The 26,196-nt window shown below is 44.1% G+C and overlaps 1 protein-coding gene across 7 annotated transcripts in view; it reads left to right on the top strand.

Annotated features, from left to right (window-relative positions):
* The window catches only part of LOC116842700 (kinesin-like protein KIF2A), a 50,405-nt gene that overhangs the window by 20,353 nt on the left and 3,856 nt on the right, over nt 1–26,196 (top strand). The window contains exons 1-12 of one of the 7 annotated variants that reach the window (XM_032812267.1): nt 9,474–11,665; nt 12,319–12,413; nt 13,893–13,997; nt 16,081–16,227; nt 18,066–18,096; nt 19,613–20,075; nt 20,684–21,257; nt 21,507–21,756; nt 21,847–22,001; nt 22,112–22,318; nt 22,469–22,643; nt 23,036–25,862. In XM_032812267.1, coding sequence (XP_032668158.1) covers nt 10,543–11,665; nt 12,319–12,413; nt 13,893–13,997; nt 16,081–16,227; nt 18,066–18,096; nt 19,613–20,075; nt 20,684–21,257; nt 21,507–21,756; nt 21,847–22,001; nt 22,112–22,318; nt 22,469–22,643; nt 23,036–24,231 — 4,521 coding nt within the window. In that variant the 5' untranslated portion in view covers nt 9,474–10,542 and the 3' untranslated portion in view covers nt 24,232–25,862. Of the gene's footprint in view, nt 1–9,473; nt 11,666–12,318; nt 12,414–13,892; nt 13,998–16,080; nt 16,228–18,065; nt 18,097–19,612; nt 20,076–20,683; nt 21,258–21,506; nt 21,757–21,846; nt 22,002–22,111; nt 22,319–22,468; nt 22,644–23,035; nt 25,863–26,196 lie in introns of those variants that run through there. The other 6 variants (XM_032812268.1, XM_032812270.1, XM_032812273.1 and 3 more) reach the window with 6 other exon arrangements.

The raw sequence follows: 26,196 nt of genomic DNA, 5'->3' as shown, positions 1-26,196 counted from the left end.
GAGAGAGAGAGAGAGAGAGAGAGAGACAGAGAGCAGGGGAGGGAATGGGAGAGAGATAGAGAGCAGGAAGTGCAACGTCGTAGTTCACGGATGATTAAAACTGTGAAACGCGCGCACGTCGAGTGACATCGTCGCCGGTAACGCCGCGCATCGATCTCTCGTTTGCCTATGTCGCCCGCATTGATTTTCCACGAGCTGTAATTTTCCCCAAAGAGAAATTCCTCGCAAGTCTCGGGTAACCGTCGATGCATCCAACGACGTTGTTGAGTTCGGTGTTGGGCATTGATCGATGAAAACTTTCTTTGATTGAAATATTCGGCAAATCAATAATCAAGACGAATTAATCGTTATATATATGAAAACACAACTTGAAAAGTTTCATCGATTGATGAAGTCACTTAAGATTTTATACATGGCTATTGACCAGTTTTGATTACTGATTTTCCGATTATTTTAGTTAAGGAAAATCTCAATTGGCCAATGCCCAGGGCTTTTACTCATGTCAATCAATAAGCAAAGTGAACTCATTGTCATATAAAATTACAAATGATTTCATCGATTGATGAAATTAATTATTAATCTTAGTCTATGATAAATCATACATCAGTTTGATTAATAATTAATTCGGTTAGATTAATAATTAATCTGATTAATGTTCAATACATCATTCGATAAAATTACTTGCGAGTTTGCATATGGTGATTGATTAATTTCAATTACTGATTTGTTGATTATTTTAGTCAAAGAAAATTGTCATCAATTAATATCTAATATTAGTTGAATTTCATTTTTTTCTCTCGAATTGCAGTAAATTTAATATATATTTCTCAGTTTGACTTGCTTGTTACATAAAATAGTACAAAAAAAGAAGATGAAAAGAAAGATTTTATTGATTGCACACACACACACACACACATGTCATAGATGCCAACCACGCGCGTAGTTTCTCTCGCGGGAAATAAAATATTCCCGTTTCGAGGACGGAAAACAGGAAAATTGCTTCTATCCCGCGAGCAAAATCTGCAACGTACATAATGCCGGAACATGAAATATAGCCAAGATCGATTGTCATAGATCACCGCGTGATAAAACGAGGCAAGTCGGGTCTTGGAGCCTGGCCAAGGAACATGCTTCGACTCGACGTCCGTCTCTATCGGTTTTGCGAGAAATCCGGAATGTTACATCAAAGCGCCGGTGTCCCCGCGGAGTACGGAACTATTTTAAACACGTATACATTACAAGTATCGGGAAACGTCGGTCGGAAGTCGCGATAATAATATCACAGTCATGAGAAGCACCGTTCGTCGTAGATGGAATTCTAATTACCGTATAGGGGTGGCTATCTGCGCGATTACTACTTCTCCACGTAGCACCTAGCAACACGATAATGGCTGCCAAACTTTGCACATCGGATCTGCGACACGGTTCAACAGGTCAGACGGATTCGATGGAGAAGCACATAAATCTGGACGAGCGCGCTCACGTGCCGTCTTCACGTGCGATCTTGCGCGTCACGCCGCACAGTGTGCCAAAAAGCACATTTGGTGGACAAAATTCTGCCTACGTCACAAATCTGCATCGTTTTTGGTGAGACTTTTTTTTAAAATACTCGTGAATAGTTCTACTATAATGTCTCACTGCCAAAAATTTGAAAAAAGTAAGCCCAAAAAATAACCCCAAACTCCATTACTTGTTACCCCTAATTACTTCAAACTTCATAACATCATGGTCCGAAACTCCATCATTCCATATCTTACAGTCCCGTAACTCCTAAATCTGATTACCCACGAGTTAAAAACCCCATAACCCCAAACTCCACAACCCCATAACGGGGTTTGGACTGATGGAGTTTCGGACCATGATGTTATAAAGTTTGAGATAATTAGAGGTAACAAGTAATGAAGTTTGGGGTTATTTTTTGAGGTTATGTTTACTGTTTTCAAATTTTTAGCATAGAGCAATAGCATAGCATTATAGTAGAACTATTCACGAGTATTTTAAAAAAAGTTTCATCAAAATCGATGCAGATTTATGATATAGGCAGAATTTTGTCCACTAAATGTGCTTTTTGGCACACTATGCGCCGTCTGTGTTGGGCCATTTTTAAAATCTGCATACAAAGGTGCATGGTGCGAACACGCACACGTGTGCACATAAATGCCCGAATATTTATTAGAAAAGGAGTTATACGATTTTTAGTTTTATACATAATGCTTGAATTGAGATTGAGGAACGCACAAGTAACTCTAGTTGCAATGACTTTAATTATGATGGTTTCAATCTCATTCGCATAAGACTGAACATAATGTAACTCTCGATTTATGCAATGGTGAAGCATCCATGGCGCCGTGTGTATACTGCCGTTCATTAATTGAGTCCTTTTCGAGTGCAGGCTGAGAGTAGGTGAGTGCGCCATCTCTAGGCTTCTGACGTGTATCTTTCCGGGGCCTGAACCCAGAAAGTGCGCTTGTCTTCAACTGCCGTAATCATTGTTAGCCTCTGCACAACACGTGGAATGATCAGTCGTAAGTTCACGTGCGAATAATACCTGAATCCATGAAAGATACGCGCGGGAGCCTAAAGATGGTACGCTCATCTATACTCTTCTATATTAGTCTACACTCAGAGAAAGAAGTCGATTAATGAACAGTACCGTATCATTCTGCAGCTATCGCGTATGCAAGGACGCCGGTAGCATTTGTTACAGACTACACGCAAAAGAAATTTCAGTTGGTGCAACCAAATAGGAACCAACTAAAAATTAGGTGATCAGAAGCGATATCTTTGTTATGAAAACTAATATTTCTGTTGTCGCAACCGAAAATACAGGGTGATTCAAAAATACTTTTACAAACTTAGGGGCGGGTTCCTCACATCAAAACAAGAAAAAAACTCCATATAAACATATGACCTTTAATCCTTAGTTTTTCAGTTATTACACCGTGTGAGAGTATTTGAAAGAGTATGACAGTCCATGATTCGACGAGTACATGCGTGTGTGGAAGCAAGAGGAGGACATTTTGAACATTTATTATGAGTTTCTGAGTTGATGACAGTTTCACTTGCTTTAAGTTGAAAATGTGTAATAGATATGTAATTATATTCTTTCATTAATAACTGAAAAACTAAGGATTAAAGATCATATGTTTATATGGAGTTTTTTCTTGTTTTGGTGTGAAGAACCCACCCAAGTTTGTAAAAGTATTTCTGAATCACCCTGTATTCATCTGAACATTCAACGATATTAGAACTCGGTTGAGGCAACTAAGAACAATTGACTATATAGGAGCCTCATAAAGGAATTTTTCTATTCCTACAGCCGAGTTTTCATCTGATCCCTGAGCAACCGAAAATTCGGTTACACACAACAGAATTGTTTTTCCGTGTACTGTAGATTTCAAAGGCGCGATGACTGTAATAGGGTACAGCGTTTAAACGTTAAACGCGGGATGCGACATACCTTGGACCTTACGTCACCGTCAAATCTTTCTTCCTTGCTGAGGAGAATTGAGCTCGACGCTAAGTGGAATTTTGCTTTTATTTTTTACTTAACGGAATAAATTTAATTATCCTGCGAAACTGTGAGACGAAGAGCTAAAGTTTGTCGGATCGTCGACGATTTTATTGGCTCGAGAGATTCATTATTTAACAGATGCGGAAAGATGAAAAAGATAATTACCAATTAGTAAAAGAAATATGGTTAACAGTCCCACGAACTTTTGCGAGTTCTTAATACGTTCTTAATTAACGCACGGCATACCACGTCATGGTTCGTTAAAAATTTCAATGTAAATTTATTGTTTAAGATTTATTTTCCAAATTAAACGCTTGACTTTCTACTTGATTATTTCTAAAGATTATTATTTCACGACTTTTTTCTTTTTTAATAGAATAAATTGATCCTTTAACATCTTCAGTGGTGATTTAAAATAACTGCGCGGTTCCTTCCAGAAACCCCTTCAGGGTTGTTTTCTTTTAATAATAAGTATATTTTTCCGTTTTTTGATATTTAAAGTATTTTAAAAAATAAAATGTGAAGTATATCTAAACTGTATTAGATATGAGTTAAGAGAAATACAATAGTTTGAATATAAGGAATTTAATATTTTATCACGAAACTGATATAACATTTAATCCTTTAATTAATATCACGATAGTATGCCAAGGATTAATTTGTATACCGGAGAAGACGAGTCGATTCATAATTGAAGACAATTCCAGGGTTGCATATGTACGGAAAGCGCAATGACATTTGATTAATTTTTTCGTTCCTACAATGCGAAAGCATTGAGTCTTTCTCGATATTCCCTCGCTCTTCTCTTTTGATTATATTTACTTACCCCACCTTCGATTCAGTTCTCTAACTCGGACTTGGATTTAGATCTCCAGCTCAGAAACAACATGGTTAATAATAATTTAAGCGAAAACGACGAGACATATTGCACTTGCGACTCGCCGAGGTACCCTTAAGGGGACTGGAAGGTCAGATTACCTGAAAATCGTGTTTGTTTCTTTTATGACAAATTGAATGAATATACGAAAATTTCGACATTTATTTATACAACATATAAAGACAAGACAAATATAATTAAAATATAATTTTGATGATCAAATACTCAATATAAGTATATGGTACATGCAGTTAAATTTAAATTTAAATTAAATTTAAAATAAATTTCGTTTTTCTTTTCAAAGTCGTCATTTTACAGTAATGTCTTGACTCTCGGTGGTTCAATTAAACTGAATTTTAGATAGAAAATTTCCGTAAGCTTGTCATTATCGTGTGAACCACTGACAAAATCGTGAAAATATTTAATTTTGAAATATTAATTTTTTTACTATATAAAAGAACTGAAAATTTAATAATATTCCATTAAGATATTTGTAATTTTGTTAACTTTTACTCAATTTCTATTATAGTAGTTCACACGATAACGACAAGCTTACAGAAATGTTCTGCCTAAAATTCAGCTGAATTGAACCATCGAGAGTCAAGATATTACTGCGAAATGACCATCTTGAAAAGAAAAACGAAATATATTTTAACTGCATGTATCATACACTTATACTGAGTATTTGATTATCAAAATTATATTTTTCTTTTCTTTATATGTTGTATAAATACAGGTCAAAATAACACTTTCGCATATTCAGTCAGTTTGTCATAAAAAATTGTGAAAGAGAACAAGCACGATTTTCAGACAATCTGACTCTCCAGCCCCCAAGAATTAGTCCGATTAATTCGTACGCGATAACCTGTACGTAACGTTGTCGCGGCGGAGTCCCGTCGCGATGTGATCCACGCGGAATCCAATTTGTCTCGGACACATTGGACTTGGTTGGTGCCTCTGAACACGTCTCTACATGCAGGTGCGCATACAATGTATGCACACGTATGCGCATACAATGTATGCACACGTATGCACACGATACACAACCGGGCTATGTAATTCGACCCAACCGTCGCCGGACATAGTCGCCAGCTGTTGGCCGCGTGCTGTTGGTAACCCAGCCGAAGAACTTGGTGTTCAAGCTCGACTTCGTCTGGTCGGTAACAAACTCGAGTCCTCCCGCAAGTGGCGGTTCTCCGTGGGACTGTTGGCAACTAAAGAGTTGCCAACACGAGACTTGTTTGTTCCCCTCTTCCCACCCACGAGCCCGCAGCGATACATGTTTCGCGCTCTCCTCATGTCGTCTGTGCAGAACTCAATTAAACGCGATCATACGGGGACATGAGTGAAGGGACGTTCGATACGAACGCGTCAGAGGCGAAATTAATCCCCGTTTCGGAAGACAACATCAGAATTTCCATCGCGTTTCCATCTCGTTTAACAGTTTCAGATGTGTATCTGCTTATTCGTTTTTTGTTTTTAGAAATTTAATTCATAAACTTAATTGATAATCTAACTTGAATTTCTCACGGACCCTGACGGTATACTGAAAGTTAATTGAGAGCGTAACAAGATTTCGCAAAAGTTCGTGGAATTGTCCGATTTCTTTTATAATTGGTAACTATTTCTCTGTTCTGCCTTCCGCCGCATCCGTCAAGTAATTAATTCTTAAATTTATTAACAGATTTAGATTCAACTTTATCGTTTGCATCTTCGAATTCGTCGGCAGACTCTCTCTTCCGATTTTTCGCAAAACTGCAGGATGAATTTGATATTTTTTTTAAGGACAGCGTCTGTCATTAAAAAGTATCCCGTGTATTCACGGTGTTGCGGGCAGCGTCGGATTTACGTGACATTTGTATGATTGGCTCTTCGTTTTCATTTCCCTGGACGCTGCGTCGTGGTGATAAGCGACGCATGTCACGGCGGGCCGCATCAGTGTGCATGCACAGTGCGACTGTTCGATTTCAAGCTTACTTTGTGTACCGACATAATGTAACACAACATCCTCCATGCACGCTTCACACACGACGGATCTGGACGGCAGGAAGCCGCTGCTTAAATTTAATGTTCAATAGACCGTGCGGCTGGACCCCCGAACCCGAGCATTTTAATGTCTCGTTTTAATAGGGATGCGGCCGAAATGCATTTCAGACCAGATCGAGACGCGTCGACCTCTCGGGACCATTTAATTGCTAATTTCATCATCGCGCGGTTTGTCGGATGAGTCGCCTAATTCCTCACGTCTCTCATAAATTTCTCATTTAAAGCGATCTAAATTTTCTTTTATACATTTACTAATTAATTTGATTGATGTATCATCGCTATAATAACTCGGCAATAAGCCACAGATTAGCTACACTGATTATTTTGCGGTCTAATATTAGGCTTTACCGTACAATATAAATAGTTTAGCAATTCACCGAAAAAGAATATAATTTCATTCTTAGCAGAATCTTCTAAAGGATTTTACTTTTATTTCCTCTTAAAAAGATTCTCCGGAAATCAGAGGGAAAATATTCTAAAAGTTGGAGGGATTTCATCTTTTACCTACGATTCATGTCTTGCTTGTGTCACGTCTCTTGTGTCGCGCACAAAAAGACATTCTGCTTCAAGTAAATATATCTCTCTCGATTTAAAAGGAAAAAAGTTAGAATAATAGACCTAATAGATTTTTTATTAATACTTTCCTTCTCTGTTCGTTAAAAGATGTGTATTCCTTCGGGTTTTGCTTAGAATATTCGGTTCGGTTCCTGCTTAGACTGCAGGAAACGGTATCTTGCAATTAGAATTCTTTTTTTCGTTGAGCGTTACTTCATTGAACGTTCAATTAATCATTCGGAGTGAAAGGAAGCAACAAGTTCAAATAAACATATCTCTCTTGATTTAAATGGAAAAAAGTTAGAATAATAGACCTAATAGATTTTTTATTAATACTCTCCTTCTCTGTTCGTTAAAAGATATGTATTCCTTCGGGTTTTGCTTAGAATATTCGGTTCGGTTCCTGCTTAGACTGCAGGAAACGGCATCTTGCAATTGGAGTTCTTCTTTTCGTTGAGCGTTACTTCATTGAACGTTCAATTAATCATTCGGAGTGAGTGGAAGCAACGAGTGCCTCAAACACGATTGTTACGGCGTCAATTGTGACAATTAAAGCCGGCCAATGAAGACGTGAAATTCGATTGAATTCGACAAAAAAGCAAAACCGGGCGACCGAAGCGTGGCGTTTTATAGGCGCGGCGAGGAAGAAGCGCGCGGGGCGATCGACTCTACCTGTCGAAGAGGCACGGTGCCTCGCATTTCCGCGGCGCGGTCGTCCACGTGTGTAGGAAAGGCTCGACTTCCGAGTACACTGTAAATAAATATGGGCTGGTACCGCGTGGTCACGCACCGAGAGACCCGGAGTCGCATATCGTGAATGCTAGATGAGCTCAGTGTTACATATCCCATAGACAAGAGATCCCCACGTCGACGGTGACGGTCGATCGAGCCTCGCTCGCTTCGACGTGCGTTCTCGCCGTTGAATTCTCGCGGAACACCGTATGTATAATATCCGCGATTTCTCGCGATTTCCTTCGGACTTGATTGTCTTGCGGATGCGTCTGTGCAATTCACGTTGACGCTGCTTGAGGCCCGGGAAAGCCGGCCGCGAAAATTCGCACGCCACCGCCCTATCGTTAACGAGGCCCCGTTAATGCCACCTCATTATCGTCCACGCGCGTAATCGACGACTCGATTCGTTCGCCGCGACGACGTCAGTTCACCCTCGACCATCGGCGCGCACGGGGCCTGCTCGCGATTCCGCTCGCGGCTTTAGGCATTATTTCTCATCCCGAAATAGCTTGTGAATTATTTGCCGCGCGGCCATCCGGCGGTGATACCACCGCCGCCAACGCCGCGTATCGATTCTTCGAGTGACATTCGTGCGCGGGCGGTGCCGCGAGAACCCAGAGACGTTCGCGACATTAACCTTCACGAGGCCGCCTCGGCAACAATCGGAAGTAGTTTATGGTTTCGAGCAAACAGAGACTCGACGCGGTTCTTCTATTCTGAACATTTTCTCACATTGAAATTTATGTAAATTTGTCAAATCTTTTTACATGTAAATACACATCCAAAACGTATCATTTTGGTTTTAGCGGAATTCTCTTATATACATGATCTTAAAAGAATTATAAAATTAAGAAAGAAGCATTCTAATAAGAATTGTTAGGAAAAAGAAAGGAACTCTAGTTGCAAGATGTTACTTCCTGCAGTCTATTCTATGCGAAAACTTTCACCGAAATTTCTCTTCTGTTGAAGTGAACTATATTAATTAGAAATCTACTAGATATTATTCTTCGTTTATTTTGGATCATGAGAAATATTTGGAAGAAGAATGCGCTTTTACTCGAAGAGATTTCTATCAAGAACAAGACTTGTATTATAGATAAAAAATGAAATTTCTCTAACTAGAAGAATATTGCACTTGGAATACTTTCCTCTTGGGTTTCAAAGGAATTCACTTGAAACCACATATAAGGGGATCCCGCTAAAAACACACGGGGAGAATTTTATCGTGAAAATTACTACAGGATTTTATAACCGAGAACTAGATCGAGAACCAAGAATTCACTCCCAAAGGCCGCATATTTTTGTAGCCGAAATTTCCACGTCGGAGATTGTTGCTGTCCGACGTGATTTCCACTTAATCCTACTGCAATTTGTGGCAGTGTAATTTACGCAACCTTGACGGCCGATTCTTTTTATTTTTCTTTTTAATGTAGTTAATTAAGCGCAATTCGCCCGATCTATCGCCCGGTCTGCTCAATTATCCGGATAACTCGTCGGATAATCCTCTCCTTCCTGCGAGCTCACGGGCTCGGTGATTTTTCAATGGGACGCGGTAGCGGCGTATCGGACGCAGCGGTATTTCTTTCTGGCCGAATAATTCCGCGTGCGTCTGCCATCGAGCCGGACGGTCTCGTAACCGATAGCGCATAACGCACGGGCTCATCGAGGCGAGCCGAGAAATTGTTTGTGTGCCGAGGTGGGGGCCGTCGGTCTGAAATGACTCCTCGGGCGTCATAATACATGCGTTTATGAAACGCTGCTAGGCGAACATTGTGTGTCAGTCGACGATACCGGATCCGGCCGCGACGCCGACGCCTGGCCCGCGCGTCGCCGATTTTCCCCGACGACGATGTCGCGCGACGCGGCGCGAATTCGCGAACCGTACCGCGACGTTAATTGTCGTCCGTCCCAGTTTCGCCTTATTAACCTTCCGCCTCCCCCTCCCCATGCCCCTCTCCCTTCCATCCTCGTGTCGCGCAATTTGCAACCGGTGTGCCCGGCAGTTTTTCAAGTCGCACGTGCGACCGAGCACGCGCGAGCTGATTTCGCGAAACCGAGGAAGTTCAAGACTTCGCGGGAGAAGTCTTCATTCTCATCTGCCATACTTTCAGCGCGATTCTTTCCTAGAGTGATGCCTTCGTAGAACGCGGAGAATATTGCATATCGCGAATTATTTATCGATGGAGAGAGAGCTACCGGGTGTGATCTACGAATACATTTGGATGATGAAAACTTTTATGTGCCTAGTCGAGACGCGAGTGTTGTTTTGTGGGACAAGTTGTACCGTACTGGATTAACTGTTGGTGAACTTGTCCGCGGACGTTATTGGCGAAGAGCATAAGTCAAACAAGCCGAGGGAGAGAGTGCGTTTATTCTTGGAGGAGCGCCCGCCGCATGGGTGAGGATATGTTCCCGAGGGATAATCGCCGATCGCGCGAGTCTTCGAAGACCGCGCAAAAGAGACCACGCGGACGCGCCTTTCGGCCCTAAAAGCCTCTCAACGCTTTTTTAAGATCGCAGCCGAGCGGCTCAGCGAGAATTCGGCGAATTTTCGCCGCGTTGCGGCGCGAGGCGAGCATCGCCAGACTAAACCTGGACGTTCCCGAGGAAGCTCCGCGGCGAATCGATCGCGAGTGGATTGCCCGGCTTGTCCTTGGATTCGGCAATATTTCGCAAAGGTCTGTCGCTAGCGAGTCGATTAGGAGGACGAATGGCATGTCGTCGCATGAAACGCGTGTTGGGGAATTGTCGCCGATGACGGAGTAACGCGTCGCATAGAAGCCAAGTTTCTCGTCAACTTCAAAGCTACGAATTCAATATGGACTGGCTTTCCCTCTGCGTCTGTGGCACAAAGAGCAAGCTCGATGACCAGAAGAAGGTCAAGAAAGACGGGAATCGCAAGCGCGAGAGCAATAAAAAGGGGAAGAAATGGAAGAAGCTTTCCAAACGTAAAGGACAACAACAACAAACAGAACAACCGCCGTCGTCGCTCTCCATCGATGAGTCTTCGCACAAATTGCAGGACGAGCAGCAGCAGCAGCATCAGTTTGAAAAGAAGATTGTAGAGAAGATTTTAGTGAACGGAGGAGCCGTTAATTGCTCGGACCTCGCGAAAAGTCACATCGATGCGAATCTTCGAGAGGATACGACAAAGATTGACGATTCGCCGAGTGACATTTGGCGAATCGACTATCGCGAGGATCTTGAGGAGGACTCGCTCCACGAGGACTTGGCAACGAGCACAGGCGAGCCCGGGCTGACGGAGACACGTAGTATCGATTACGACAACGACGCGGTGCTGCATTCGAGATGTGCATCGATGTGCACGGCCGACCAGGACGAGAAGCGGGTCAAGTGCGCTCCGGACGAGAAAGGACGCGACGAGGAGGTGGAGGAGGAGGAAGAGGAAGCGGAGGAGGACGCGGACGAGTCCGCCGCGAGATCGGCGATCTGCGGCGAGTTTGAGGATTCGTCCTGGACATCAGAGGTCGAGGACAAGTCGGAAGCGACCGGCCAGAGCTTCAGCAGGAAGCACGCGGAGAGAACTTCGTCGAGGATCAATTTTTCCAAAGAGAAGCAAAAGAGGTCCAAGAAGACGAGAGCAAAGGAGTTCGAGAAGGTTTTGCCGCCGATCAAAAAAAAGTCCTACGCTGAGTCGCGCAACTCGTGCATAGATAAGAAGATCGGAGGATCCGGTAAATCCGAGGAGACGAGTAAATCCGGCTCCGAGGAAGCCGCGGCGCTGTTTCGTGAGCGGAGCGATATTCAGCGGAAATTGAACGCGTGCAGTTTCGAGGTCCGATCTCTGATGGATGAGGAGCGAATTGGGAAAGGAAGGACTCGGCTCGAGGGATCCTTGATACCCAGACTCGCGTCTCCCTTGCGCCAAGGGGCGAATTTTATCAAGAGCGACAGCGACAAGTCGGAAATTGCGCAGAACGGTACATCACCGCCGAGTCTTTTAATTCAAGGATCGGTCCGTTAATTTTCTAGAGATCTCAGATTAGTATCATAACTATTTTTGTCGAAGACATATATCAGGCAATTGAGGACAAAAATAAGGAAATTCCGTAAGATTGGCTCTATGTATAACAAACGAAATGCACAAAAATAGCCAATAAGGGCCTAACAACCGGTCTCTTGTGACTATATAAATTTATTGTTGTATAAATTTATTAGTGGAAAAAAATTAGATTATGAATCGAGTGATTTTCCTTTTTTGAAAAAAGACGTAAAACGTCAAATTCAATTCAATGAAGAGGAAGAAAAGTTCCATAAATAGGATATTAGCCACTGATGAGTTAAATAATCATTTTTTTATGTTCGAACGTTCATTTGTATTAATTCATAAAGATGTGCTTGGATAAAAGTTTATTTTTTTTATCTCCGCGTTTGCTCTCTCTCTCTCTCTCTCTCTCTCTCTCAGAGATTGATTTCCTACATATTTATATTATAATATGTATAAATTTATACATATTGAAAGGTCAAATTCCATTTTAATTTAAAGCAATGCACGCACGCTCGCCGGAGTAATCATTATATCCGTGTTATTACCGCAATCCTTATACATTACGACGTACAATTTTTGTTTCAGGCCGCGTTCACTCGGCAGTCGTCTCCGGTGTCAATTTAGAGCAGCGCACCGTAACAGTAGAATGGTTCGAGAGGGGAGAAACCAAAGGCAAAGAGGTAAGTACGCTGGCAAATTGCGCAGTTGCATAGCTTGGAAAATTTACGTTTACATCTCTGCACTCAACGGGAAATGACGGTAGGGAATTTCAGCGGAGATAAGTCAGAAGTAAATTTTTTAATCGCACCAAACTCCATCTTGCTGCAAGTCTGCGAAAAGCGCACAGACAAACCGACAAGGCGCGGTTAATCCACGAAGTGTATTCTCTAAATATTTGACAGTGAGATCTCACTCGTAGCGCAAGCGAAAATATCATCACTCGGCATCGCCAGAGTGAGTTTTTAACTCGAACTATTCGAGCCGTAGATATAATCGGAAAAAAATGAGGCTAAAAATACCAGAATATAATTTTATATCAATCACAAGCGATTCTCTTCAACAAAAGATAAGTATGCCACAAAAGCGACATTGGCCGCTGACGAATCGAATAATAAATGTTTAATTAATCGCATCTCGCTCATATTGAAATTTTAATTTATATGAGTGAATATTTCAAGTGATCAGAAAGAATTTGTCGTTGCAGCGGAGCGAAGCACGTCAGATTTATTCTTTACTTTAGCATGAAAATTCACTCGATCATTCGAAATGGAGTATTCGCTTTGCATGAGTGCAAACTCGTTCAGATTTGAGTAACTCGGCTGTCACTCCACTTTTCAAGCGGAATTTCGCTCAAAATGATTTAGAGAGTACCGACCGCCCTTTTATTCGTATGAACAGCGCGTCGCGCACAATCATCATTTATCGACGCGAGACGCCATCGCCGCGTCGCACCGCAATATTTCAATTCCGTAGGTCACGGTTATTTGGCTATTTTCAATTCGGAGCTTATGCAATGCCACGGGGCGAACATGCAGCCCCGCTAATGGGAGCGCGTGAGTCTATTTCCGACAGCCTGCTTGAAAGTCAGGCTTCACCGTCACTCAAGCCGGTTTGTTCGCCGAGCCTGGCTTTCGCAAAAAAGTAACGTAACGCGACACGCCACGGGGTGATAAGGTTCGTGAAAAAACCGGCGTTTTCGTTGCGTGCAAGCCGCATGAGCGATAATTGTACGTCTCTCTTTAACGCGGCAAATCGCGCGGAATACGCAAGTCTCGGCCGTTGCGACTTCGTGCCGGAAAGGAGGTGTCGAACGCGTATTGCGCCGGGAAAAAGAATATATATCCGGGGTGATCATCTTCCGGTGTACTTAATTTTAGCGAGTTTCCCGTGGCATTAGCGGGATTTTCGCGGGACCTGACCCGTCTCTTCGCAACTCTCCGCGTAATCGCAGCGCGACACACGTTAATTTGCGAGAAAATGTTCCAGCAGAGTCTCATTCCACGTCGCAAGGTAATCGCCGTTATCCTCCTGAGAAAATCCCCGCCAACGAGACCGCGAACTGCGTCTCGCCCTTTGCTTTGCGCGCAGCGCAATGTGAATTATCTACGAGATGGAGAGATCGACAGTCTAAATATTTGAGTTTGCACGCTTTGCTTCAGGTGGAGATCGACGCGATTCTCGCCCTGAATCGCGATCTGAGTCAGAAGATGATGGGGCCGCCATCGCAGATGAACAACCACATGTTGGCGTCTTCGAAAGCGAGGGTACGTACAGTCATATTGATCCCTGACAAAATATACACCGGCGTCGAGTGACGCGTTTTGAGTCATTTCCAAGTTATCAATTCGCAGCGCTGACTGTCGACCGGAAGACGCGAGACCAGCCGCGTGTTCTCTTTTTTTCTTTCACTTATTTATTTATATGTTTGTCAATAAACGAATCAGTCCTTTTTCAAAACAAGGTCAAAAAGAACAAAAATAATACCTTCTCTTTTCGTTTATTTTAAATCACGAGAAATTTTTAAAGACGGAGTGCGCCGCCAAAAATAAGCATTAAAGAATCAACTGCAGTTCCAGCTTCGATTAAAATTCATATCGAGACTGTGATAGTCGGAAATTGTCTTACATCTACATGAAACAAGAATTTGATTGGATTCACCAAATATCCAGTGAGATATGAATGCGCCAGAAATTCCGGTTGGAGTTACCAAAATTCTGTTCGAGTTGATAAGATTTCCGATTATCTAGAACTTGCCACCGTTCAACTTAAACAGTTGCAAATTTCTGGTTAACAGTTGCGAATTCCGGAGATCTTATTTGATTAATCAGAAATCTTGTTAACTCGGACAGAATTCCTGGTAATTTCGACTTGTTTTTTGTAATTTTACTTCGTTCATACTTCGCCAAACATTTGGTTAATTTGACTTTTTCTGCATATTAAAATAATTCAGGCATTGCTGTTAGGCTGCCTAATTCGCGAGATTCTCAAACGTTGATTGCGCGTCTGTCATTCTACGAGGAAAGTTAAGTCTGCGCGAGACGAATTGTGTCCGTGTAAATTCTCGGTCGATCATCGACTGGCCGGCGAATTCTGTTTACCGGTTGCCCGGGCTACGTGGAATAACCTCGCTCCTAATATGGAAAGAATAATCGGATCCCGCGTCTCGTAACGTTTACACCGCGGTAGACATGTTCCAGTACCTGTACGTCTTTCAGGTAGGACTCTCGCCGTCACACTCGCGTAATCGGCTTCTCTCCGCAGGTATTTCAATTTAACGCGACGACGACGACACGTCATCATCCGATCGCGTCACGTCTCCGGCTTTTCTGACACGTGGCTCCTCGAAACAAACAATTGCACAGCCGCGAAATTTATTTGTCTCGTGCGTTTCCTTCTTTTGTCGTTGTCGCGACATTTTTACGAAGTTGCGCGGAGGGAGCTTTCGAGATAATTATTGGTTCTGTTCTGAAGGGACGGTCACGGTGTGTGTTAGATTACGCGCTTTATGCAACGTAGAGTGTCTCAGGAGCCCAGGTTCTTGAATTGTACGTGATCAAAAGTTGAAAGGTTGACTTCTAGTTATGCCGGCATCGACTATTGGAACATATCGCATAGGATAAATTTATTGCTATTAATTCACGAGAGAGATTAACTCACGTAGGATTAGCTTATGAAGGATTACGTTACGTAGGATTAATTTACGAGGGGCTAAGTGACGTAGGATTAATGCACGAAGATAATATCTTGGGCAGGATTATGAATTTATAAGGTCTAAATTGCCGAGAGAAGAATGTGCAGGCGTTCGTGTGAAATTATACGTATAGTAGCGCATATGTACAAAGAAAAGAAACTGTCAGGACTCGAGAGGCTAGCAGAATTCGAGTGATCCGGAGCGTCCCGGCGATCCCAAGGATCTAAGCGTCCCGGGAATAGCTTACGAAGCTCCTGAGGAATTCTTCTCGTAGAGACGCGTCGACGCCGACGAAAGCCACAAAAAAACACAGAATCTCGCGCATCATACCCGCTATTAACATGGTAACATCTTTTTTTCCCTCCATGGACGCTGCTCATAATCACGGACCTCGTGACCTCGTCGACGATGGACCACCGACCGCTCTCCCCCCGGCGACAAAAATCGGGTCGATAACAAACCGATCTCGAATACTCGACTCACACGTCGTCTCGGCCATCGCTCATCTCTCCGCAAAATTGCCGTCTTTCTTGACAACTCTCCCTCTCATCGATCCCCTCGCTCGCTCTGTCGATCGATCTGTTGTCGCGATTGACGTTTCGATTAATCTCGACCAATTATGGATACAATAATACGGATCAAATACCGGTTGCCAGGAGCGCGACTCCTCGGCTGAGGAGGACGAGGGGGTTGACGAGTCGGAGAACCAAGAGGAGGGCTCCCTCGGACGCCATGGCGGTCACACCGCAAGAAACGGCCTCGCATCCGCAACGCTTCCTGTACGAGTCACATCTCGTCTCTCGGTAACGCGCACCTCTTCCTACCCCTAGCCCTCCGGCCCCTCTCCCCATCACCGCAAACACTAAGAGCTAAGAGCGGACGAGCCACTTTGTGGCGCTACAGAGACGCGCCACAGACCTGTACAGACATGTACAGCGCCTCTGTGGCGCTTCTCTATGGCGTAAAAAATGGCTCGTCTGTGTTCGAGCCCTAAAACACACACAATCCTCGTAACAACGTAACGCAACATGACCACAACTCCTCCGTCACTATAGCCCGCCCGGTCGGCGCGAACTGACCTTAGCATCTTCGAGTAGCACTCGAGCGAGCTTTTATGACGCCGATTTTACGGGATCCCATCGCGAATTTTTATTGTACACCTAAATCAGGAGGTAGGACGTACAGGGGATGACCGGGGTACTCAATTTCTCGAGGAATCAACGTTCCAGCTGCGCGCGAGACCACTGCTGCTTCTTGCTCGGTCCGTCGGCAGCAGCGTGCGCGATGTATCTCGTTCTGGAGGGTTTCCTCTTGTAGGCGAGCAGTAAAAGAACAGCACGATCTAACTTCGTGTGACCTTTCGTGTGCCGTAAACACTCGACGTGTACGGGAAATGATATCGCCAAGATCCGGAGACGACTGGTCAAAAGATATTTTCAGAGAATGACTCGTACATTTCGGTATCTCGTCCCGCGGGATCATTAAAGCTGCCACGTGGCAGTTCCACCGGAAACTTCGATCTCGGATTCCTCCATCCTCGCATTACCGAGCGGAAGATGCTAAAAGAGGGTTCGCTGCTTCTTCGCACTTTTTCTCCACCACGAGCCTAAGCATCGGCTTGCCCGGAACGCCCGGCTACCGACACAGCACCGTCACTTATGCCTCTTTTCACTCCTTCCGCACTCGCTTTGATACGACGAGTACCTCGACTGTGCAGGCGGATGTCTCAGCGAGCGGTTAGCCGATAGTTGGAGCTAGAGTTCCTTGAATAAAAGTTAGACTACCGTCCGCCATTTATAAGGAGCAAGTGAGTGAATGAGAGAGAAGCCACAGCGTGTTTCGTTATTTCAGTCTCACGCCCGTATTTAATAGTTATGTACTTAAAAGTCATGTAAGTTCCTCAGATTTGAGTTCAGAGTTAGATGAGAGTTTTCCAGTTGAGTCGCGATTACAAATATAAATGTCACATATATCATCCACAGTTTCTGCTTTTCTACCAGCGCGACTTCTGATTAGTTTCTGCTTTTTTGCGTTTCTGTCAAGGTGTGTATTCTCCCTTAGAATTTCTCTCTCACTCCTATTCGCTTCTTCCCTATTAATGGCGAATAGCGACCGGGAATCAGGAATTATTACGCGGTGTCCTTTCACTTGAAGAACTCTAGCTGAAGCGGGTATCTTAGAATTCAAGCACTCGTGATGATGTCCCTTCCGATTTCGTTGGCGAAAAAACGAGACTGACATGCGGCTTCGCAGAGGTGAACTCTAGGTGAAAAATCGCGCGACGTTACTCGGAGACTATACTTGGGACTAGGTCGAAAACCGCGCTGGTTACGGTCGCGATCGATACTCTCGAGAACGTATGAGTGGTGTTCGGATTAACGCGAGAGGTCGATGAAAAACCGTCTTATCTCGCGCCCCCGGCGTGATGAAGGTGTCGGATCTCGCATGCGCGGCGATATCGTCGTCCCCCGGAAATGATGTATCATACACTCTCAGCTTCGAAAAAGGAAGCACCGTTTTATTTTCTCATTTACAGCACTCCTAGATGTAAGTCAGTAACACCCATCAGTACGATTGCACGAAGAAACACGATCATTTCCCAATCAAGCAACTGAACGTTGTCTGTTTTCTTTATTTTCAGCACTCCACCAGGCCGTCTATTCCGGTGAAAGGTATGTAACGACGAGAGAGACATCGTTGTTGGTATTTTACCTTCCTCTCTTCACTTATCTCGTCGCGCTTTGTTAAACAAACTCCAACGAGTCGATGTTATCGATGAGATCGACAAAAACGTCGTACCGGTCTTGTCTCTCCACTACACTCAGAGAAAAAGACATGGCATTTTATGTAGGTGAACAGTTTTGCGTATGCAATTATGCGTATGTAGAATTAATTAATTACCATCACCGTATCCTTTTTCTCTGAGTGTACTTCCATGCGAATCGCGAGAGAGAAACGCGCGTCGACGGCGAAATCTGTATTTTCGCGCTTTTGGAAGATTCCAGTCGAAGGACGAATCTCTCCAAAACGAAACGCCGTGATTACAATTTGCTGAAACGCGACTTAATAATGTTTCTCAGGTTAACACCCTTTACGGAGCGAGGCGAATCGCTCCTCGCGAAAATCGTGACGAGGCACAGGAGAAAATCGATAAACGTTGCCGTACGAGTTTCTGATTTCGCGGATAAGCCTGCGGATGACGTTGGAACGTCTCCGCGTTCAATAAGTCAATTTCGCGGACAGGGACGGTTGTGTGTCTGCGCCGTCGTCGTCATTTCACCTAGATAAACCAAGTTAACGACGCGGGCCTAGCTCCACGTGTGTGTGCACGGGTCGAACCGTGACTATCGATATTCGCGGCAGGCCGGCACAAGGGCAAGGACCCCGCCGGTAACCCTCCACCACGACGTGTATCGCTCGCGCGCGCGAAGTGGGTGCACTCCTCCGGCTTGACCCTCTCTCGGACACCGTTCGATCTGCCGCCGCTGCCACCACACACCCACCGGCAGTGTGTGGCTGGCAGTGTGTTACCCTCCCCGGCGAGACGCGGCGACGGAGTGAGTCGGGCTGCTCGCGGGCCCGCGACGACGGCGACGGGGCCGGCTGATCGGTTTTTAAGAAATTCAAGAGATTTCGTGTGTCCGCGATCGCGTGCTCGCCCGCCCACGGCGCCATGAGATTCGATCCGCTCGCCTATTGCTTCCGCAGGAAAAACAAAATCCGCGACTGCGAAAATACGGACGTCGCCGACAAGCGGGTCCTGACGCTTCGGATCGAAGACGATGACCCCGGTAACGCTCGTGTGTCAGGTCAATCTCTCGCTGAGATTCCTTTTCTTCCTTGGAATTTGTGTTGACGATCAAATATGCATTCTCGAGTGATCAATTTGCAACTCTTATGCGTGGCGCAAGAGAAACAAAGATAATATAAAGATTCGCGCACGACAGTGTTTAAATTTTGCAAAAATTGCCAGAGTTTTTCGTCTTATCGTGTGTATAGTCATTTATATTGATTGTCGAAAGAGAAATAGTTAAATTCGCGATACCGCGTATGGAGAAAGAGACTAAAAACTGAGCAGGATAAATCGCGAAATCAAAGATCAATTCGTGCGATTTAAACACCGGTTTCCGACCGCCAAGTCTAGGAAGGACACTGCAGTTGGCATTAATCTTCGTACTGGTGTTTCAGCGAGCTCGAATAGGCAATTGTCACGGCCGGTGGGCCGCCCGACAAACATTATGGCACCGGCCACCTCTGTGAACGGTCACGGTGAGTCGAATTCTGGATTGACAGGACGTCGGGAACTCGAGAATATACCGCCTACGCCGACGACAGCGGTCACGCAATACAACCTGGCGACCCCGCTGCAGAACAAGCAGAAGCAGACGACGCAGCAGCAGCAGCAGCAGCAGCAACAACAGTTGCAGCTGCAGCAGCAACAGCAACAACAACAGTTGCAGCAACAACAGCAGCAGCAAGCCCAGGTTGAGAATGGCCGAAGTAGGCGATCCAACGTCGTCAAAGAAGTCGAGAGACTGAAAAAGAACAGGGAAGAAAGGAGACAACGACAAGCGGAATTAAAGGAGGAGAAGGAGGCTCTGATGAATTTGGATCCGGGCAACCCGAATTGGGAATTCCTCGCTATGATAAGGTTCGCCCTGATCGCGTTTATTTCATGTGTTTTGGTCTTGAAATATACTCAGAGAAAAATCATGGAAACTATATATAGGTGACAACTGAGTTTGGTAGAATCAAGATACATAGTTTAGTAAATCATTTAGTAGATATGTAACTAATGCTAAACGATTAGGAGAACTACATAAAGTTTTAGTATTTTTCTCTGAATGTACAACGCCGAGAAATGCACTACTAGTCTAATATCGATACTACTGATAATAGACTAATACTAATATCGAAGTCTTGTAAAAGTTTGTCGGATCATTGATGATTTCATCGGCTGGACAGGTGAGTCATTTGGCAGAGGCGGAATTAGATTAATTATCTGAAGGTGTGTGGCAGAAAGTGGTGGGTGACGCGCCGATAGATATTTCAATTTAAATATAACATGTATCGTTTCGTTACTATTGATAAGAGAAACCTGGCCAAAAACCCGACAAATTTTTGCAAACTCCTTAGTCTATTATAATGTTTCTTTTTATTCACGATATCCTCACGTAAATTGCTTCGCGATCAACAGTTAAGAATCATATACTGATTATGTTGTTCGTTCATCGACATTTGTCCGCTTCACCCACGCAGAGAGTACCAGCATAGCATAGAATTCAGGCCGTTGCGGGAAACCGATGCTGTGGAAGATCACCAGATCACCGTGTGCGTTCGCAAACGTCCGCTAAACAAGAAGGAGCACGCACGCAAGGAGATCGACGTGATCAGCGTGCCCAGCAAGGATCAGATGGTGGTGCACGAGCCGAAAGCGAAGGTCGATCTCACCAAGTATCTCGAGAACCAAATCTTCAGATTCGACTACGCATTCGACGAGACGTGCAACAACGAGATAGTGTACAAGTACACGGCGAAGCCGCTGGTGCAGACTATCTTCGAGGGCGGTATGGCCACGTGCTTCGCGTATGGCCAGACCGGCAGCGGAAAGACTCATACCATGGGCGGCGACTTCAATGGCAAGACGCAGGACTGCAAGAAGGGCATTTACGCCATGGTTGCCAAAGACGTGTTCAAGTGCCTGAAACTGGCCAAGTATCGGCCCCTGAATCTGGTCATTTCCGCTAGCTTCTTTGAGATTTACTCTGGCAAGGTGTTCGATCTGCTCGCGGACAAGGAGAAGCTCAGAGTCCTTGAGGACGGCAAGCAGCAGGTTCGTTCGATGTAACGAGCATTAGAGTTTTGAAATATATTTTAGACTGCTACACTGGCAATTGACATCGATAATGATTGTGCGAAATTTAATTTAAATGTTTGATACATTTGCGTAAAGCGGATATATTTGTGTCAGTTGGTAATTATTCATGCTGGCGTACTCGAGTTAAAGATACGACTTAATGATAGATACGCTGCTTGTTACTTTGTCTTAATATTTCGAAATCTTTTTTGCGATGACCGATAGGTGCAAATAGTGGGTTTGACGGAGAAGGTAGTGGAGACTTGCGACGAGGTGTTGAAATTGATACAGCACGGCAACAGTGCCAGAACGAGCGGCCAGACGAGCGCCAATTCCAACTCCTCCAGATCGCACGCGGTATTCCAAATCATAGCGCGTGTCCCAGGCACACACAAGGTGCATGGCAAGTTCTCCCTCATTGATCTTGCTGGAAACGAGAGGGGTGCCGACACGTCCTCCGCTAACAGACAGACTCGTGAGTAAATGACTCTTCGGCCGAAACGATCGATCGTCCGAGTGTGCTTAATGAATGTCACGTAATCGATATCACCGTTTAAATTTGTAGGAATGGAAGGTGCTGAAATCAATAAGTCCTTATTAGCATTAAAAGAGTGTATACGCGCGTTAAGTCGCAAAGGGACGCATCTGCCTTTTAGGGCGAGCAAATTAACGCAGGTATTGAGGGACAGTTTCATCGGCGAGAAGTCAAAAACGTGCATGGTAGGCTGTCTTATTATTCGATAATAATTACGTTATTGTGACGTATACGAATGTATACGAGAGAAAGAGAAAAAAAGAGTTTGATTTAAATGAAACTTTTGCGTTTACAGATAGCGATGATTAGTCCCGGGATGAGTTCTTGCGAGCATTCTCTAAACACGTTGAGATATGCGGATCGGGTGAAGGAATTAGCGGCGACCGATCCTACGGAAATTAAAGCTTCGCCGACGGACGACGAGCGGGGCTTGAAGATCGAGGAGCAAGTGAACAACAGCGTGCTATCGGACAGCGATTTGGCGCAACTTCGGTCTCTCAATGTAAGCGATTGTGTGTGCAAATGCATGAATGCAAGGATTGTTAAAATATGATGGACGCAAAAACGATTGGTTATATCGGATTTTGTAGAAAGATAGACGGTCAAGGTGAATTGTTGACTGTTGCAACAGACGACCTTCTTTTTTTCGCAGGAAGGTGAACTTTCACAAGATCTCTACACCTTCCACGAGGCGGTGTCCGCTCTGCAGATGCTCGAGGAGGAGGTGTTGGATAGGCACAAACTCGTCATGGACAGCACGACTAAATTCCTCAACGATGCACACAGTGTGTTCAGTGCGACTCACGAGGTGGATTACGACCAAGAAGGTAAGACGAATTCGTCCTCCGTTTTTGCACGATTCTTTTTGTCTCTATATTGGCTTTCCGTTCCGTTATTTCGCTTTGATTTATCACACCACGCGTTGTGTGTCGGACGCACGCACCTCCCGTTGTTCAGTGACACTAATTAAGTGATCAAAAGTGGTAAAAGTAATTCGCAGGCGACGTTTGACGATAGAATGCATCCGAATCCTTCCCCAGCGACGATTCGTGTCGTCTCCGTACTCCTTTGAGACTGTCCTGTCCGGTAAACTTGTATAGTAGAGACTTGTATGAGTAGAGACTCCAAAAATAAGAAAAAAAAGAGCAGAAAAATAAAACAAAAAGTACGACACGCCCTGTACTTGCCCTGTATCACAGTGCATGGCATTTTATGACAGATTCGCGCGGTAAGACTAAGGCAAATTCGGTCTTCACGTTAAACCGCCACCGGAGAGGCAGCAGCACGTTAAACACGACGACAATGATAAACGACGACACGGACAGCGTATCGGACAGTGACGCACAGCAGCCGGTCTTAAATACAAACGTAACTATAATCGCGGAGAACACGTTGATGAAGTCCCCATGGAAGGACGAGATGGAGTCGAGAACCGACCTCAGTTCGTACGACACCGAGGAAGACGCGACCGTGATTCCTCGCACGCCGTTCGCCGGCAGGATCGATCTCACGAGGAGAAAGAGCGCGCCGTCCGTCGGTCGAAAGCAGGTGAACAGCCGAAGGAATTCACTTGTTGTCAAGACCACACCGACGTTAAATATGCTGACGAATTCCGCTCAAAGACCTAATCGCACACCACGGATCAAGTGGTCCAACGTTGGCAAAAAGAAACCAGAGAAGTATCACTGGTCGGGCACGTTTTGTACCAGGAGGACGATGAACCTGTCATCGAGAAACACGCACGGCATCAAGTCGCTCGATCTGTTGAGTTGCGAGAATAATTCGAACGAGAACGACTGGCTGTCGTCGAGCTACAATTACAATTGCGAGGACTTCGGTAAAAAGAGAAGCGCGAGCAAGGGTGACGATACTTTCCTCTCAAACGTGTTCGATCCGCCAGACAATGCGGAGAGCGAGCAAATCGACAATATCGGCTGCCAACCATGCATCGATATTTGCGGGGACGCGTTTGACGAGACCGACTTCAAAGACTACGACGTCCATCGCAATAACGGTTCATCATTGTTTGACGTTAATATAAGTTTGAGGCAAACAGTGACGGATAACGTGGACGAGGAGGATGTCGTGGATGCGCGTGACATTGACTTGTACATGAACCAACCGGTGTTGTCCACATTATACTCTCAGTTCTCCTCCACCGTCGACGGCAGTGACGGACAAGAACGCGATGATCCGCGCGGTGCGAGGAAATTCGTCGATTTAAAGATAAAGAGCAGATCGCGCAGCAGAGAAGTGACTGACGACGACACCAAGAAAAAGTCTGCTGTTCGATCGCGTTGTTATAAAATATGGTGCCTTCTATCGATCGTTTTGAAGAACGCTATCTTATTTTTACTGTTGCCAGTGACGTATATTATTTTTTTCTTTTATGTACAAGGAATAGAGAGTAAATAAAGCGGTGACGTAATGAGACTTTTCGCGAGACAGCAACCGTGTGTGACTCGATTCCAAGTTTAAATAGATGCAGAAGTTTAGAGGCAAAAGTTTGAAAGCGTTTAAAAACACGTTGAATGTGAAAAGATTTTAATTATACATATCTATTATTATTATTATTATTATTATTATATAGGTTTACAGTAAGGTAATGCAATTAAATTGTGGAAAATTTTATTGCGTGCCCTTCTTGTTGTAAATGTATCACACTAGTGTAAAACTGTTTGAAATGTTCGTACGTAATCTTAATAATTCTAATAAAAATACATTCCTTTTTGCGAGTCGAACATTAGTGTTCCTCAAGCTTGGCTGTATGCACGTTCGAAGTGTTCTCCCCGATACTAATTCTATGTGTGCTGTAGTGATGAATGTACACATATTTGATATATTCTGACTTCGCAATTGCAATTCCCCCCTCGCAAAACGTTAGCACTTCGTCGTGTATTCGAGAGTCGTGTTTTGTGTGAACAAATACCTCCAGACACCGTGTTACCGAGATATTATTATTTGCATAAACGTGTAACGTAGATATTTTTAATCGTATCTCTCTCTCACTATTATTTTATCAATATTATTAGCCTTTATGTAAGCGAACGGCTACACTCCTAGCCACGAATAGAACACACGTCTAATTATAGCGTAGCGAATAAAATTCCCCTTACATGCCTATAAATATTGATACACCTTTAAAAATCATAGTCTGCAATTGTACACTTGTAAGAGGGAATTCTGATGTAATGCTGAGAAAAAACCTTGCAGATTTGAGGCGGAAAAGAACAAAGTTTGAGTCACCCTACCTGAGGAGTTTCTCGTTGCGTAGACGTCTTATAGAGAGAAAGCTATTTTCCGACGGTACGAAAAACTATTCGTTTAACAATTCTATCAAATAGTCTCAGAGAAGCAGCTTATTTTAATTAATGTGCACCATACTACGTACTAATGATATGCGTCACATATATTTGCCGTCATCGATATCACATGCATTTCAGATCTCAGATATGTGTCCCCAAAAATAATATTTTTTAACGATCCAATATTCCGATACTCATTGATGTAACGCGAGAAAAGTAAACGTTCCTCTCGTACGTTCGGAAAGATTTTACGAGACGTCGAAATGATGCAATTATTAAGACTTTTGAAATACTTCTTTTTTTATCCGTTATCACAGAAAATATATATTCGAAGAAAGGTAGAGCTGTCGAACTTGATTCTGTGAAAGCCGCGTGTGAAAACGTGTCGATACAATTGTACAATCCGTCGGTGCAAATTCTATAAAGGCAGCGAAATTTTTGCAACAACGCGTTCTCTGATATCCCGGGAGGGTAAACTCAACATTTGTCTTTTCTTTCACGGCTGTTTACATGTCGTTATGTACACAATACAGTCCTGTTAAAGTATCTCGAAGAATAATTTTGTACATACACACGTCGTTGCGTGCCATAAGAAAAATTCAAACATACATGGTGTAATCGCTAATGCTGTACACAAGTACGATTCGTATGCATATCATCTCCGGAAGCGATCAGCGCGTCGTTTCATGTGTGTATGCAAACCGAGTCCTTGTTAATAAATGTTATTTTTGTGGATCCTAACACAGTATCTCACGCGTTCAGCATAATTACCACATGATAACCACATATATCCATAATTGGATTACCAGACAAGTCTGGCTTGTGCTCGGCTTAAGCTTCCATTTACCTAATAGCGTGTCTATAATCTCTAATTGTGTTCTCACACGTGTGATTCTCACAGCTTGGTTCCTCGGCTCCAAGCGCCTCGAGACGACTGCTGAAAACGTTCGCGGTTAAAAAACAGGAAAAAAATATTACACTAATACGCGAACGCCTCTCGAAATGTTTGGTATTAACTCGTGCAATTACTTTAATACGGGAGAAACTAGCGGTTTCGCTTGTGACTCTGGAAAAC

This window comes from Odontomachus brunneus, unplaced genomic scaffold (assembly GCF_010583005.1).
Source record: "Odontomachus brunneus isolate Ranch 3 - 2012 unplaced genomic scaffold, Obru_v1 Obru_scaffold_026, whole genome shotgun sequence".
Taxonomy (NCBI): Eukaryota; Metazoa; Arthropoda; class Insecta; order Hymenoptera; family Formicidae; genus Odontomachus; species Odontomachus brunneus.
This window is presented reverse-complemented; position numbering and strand designations above follow the sequence as displayed.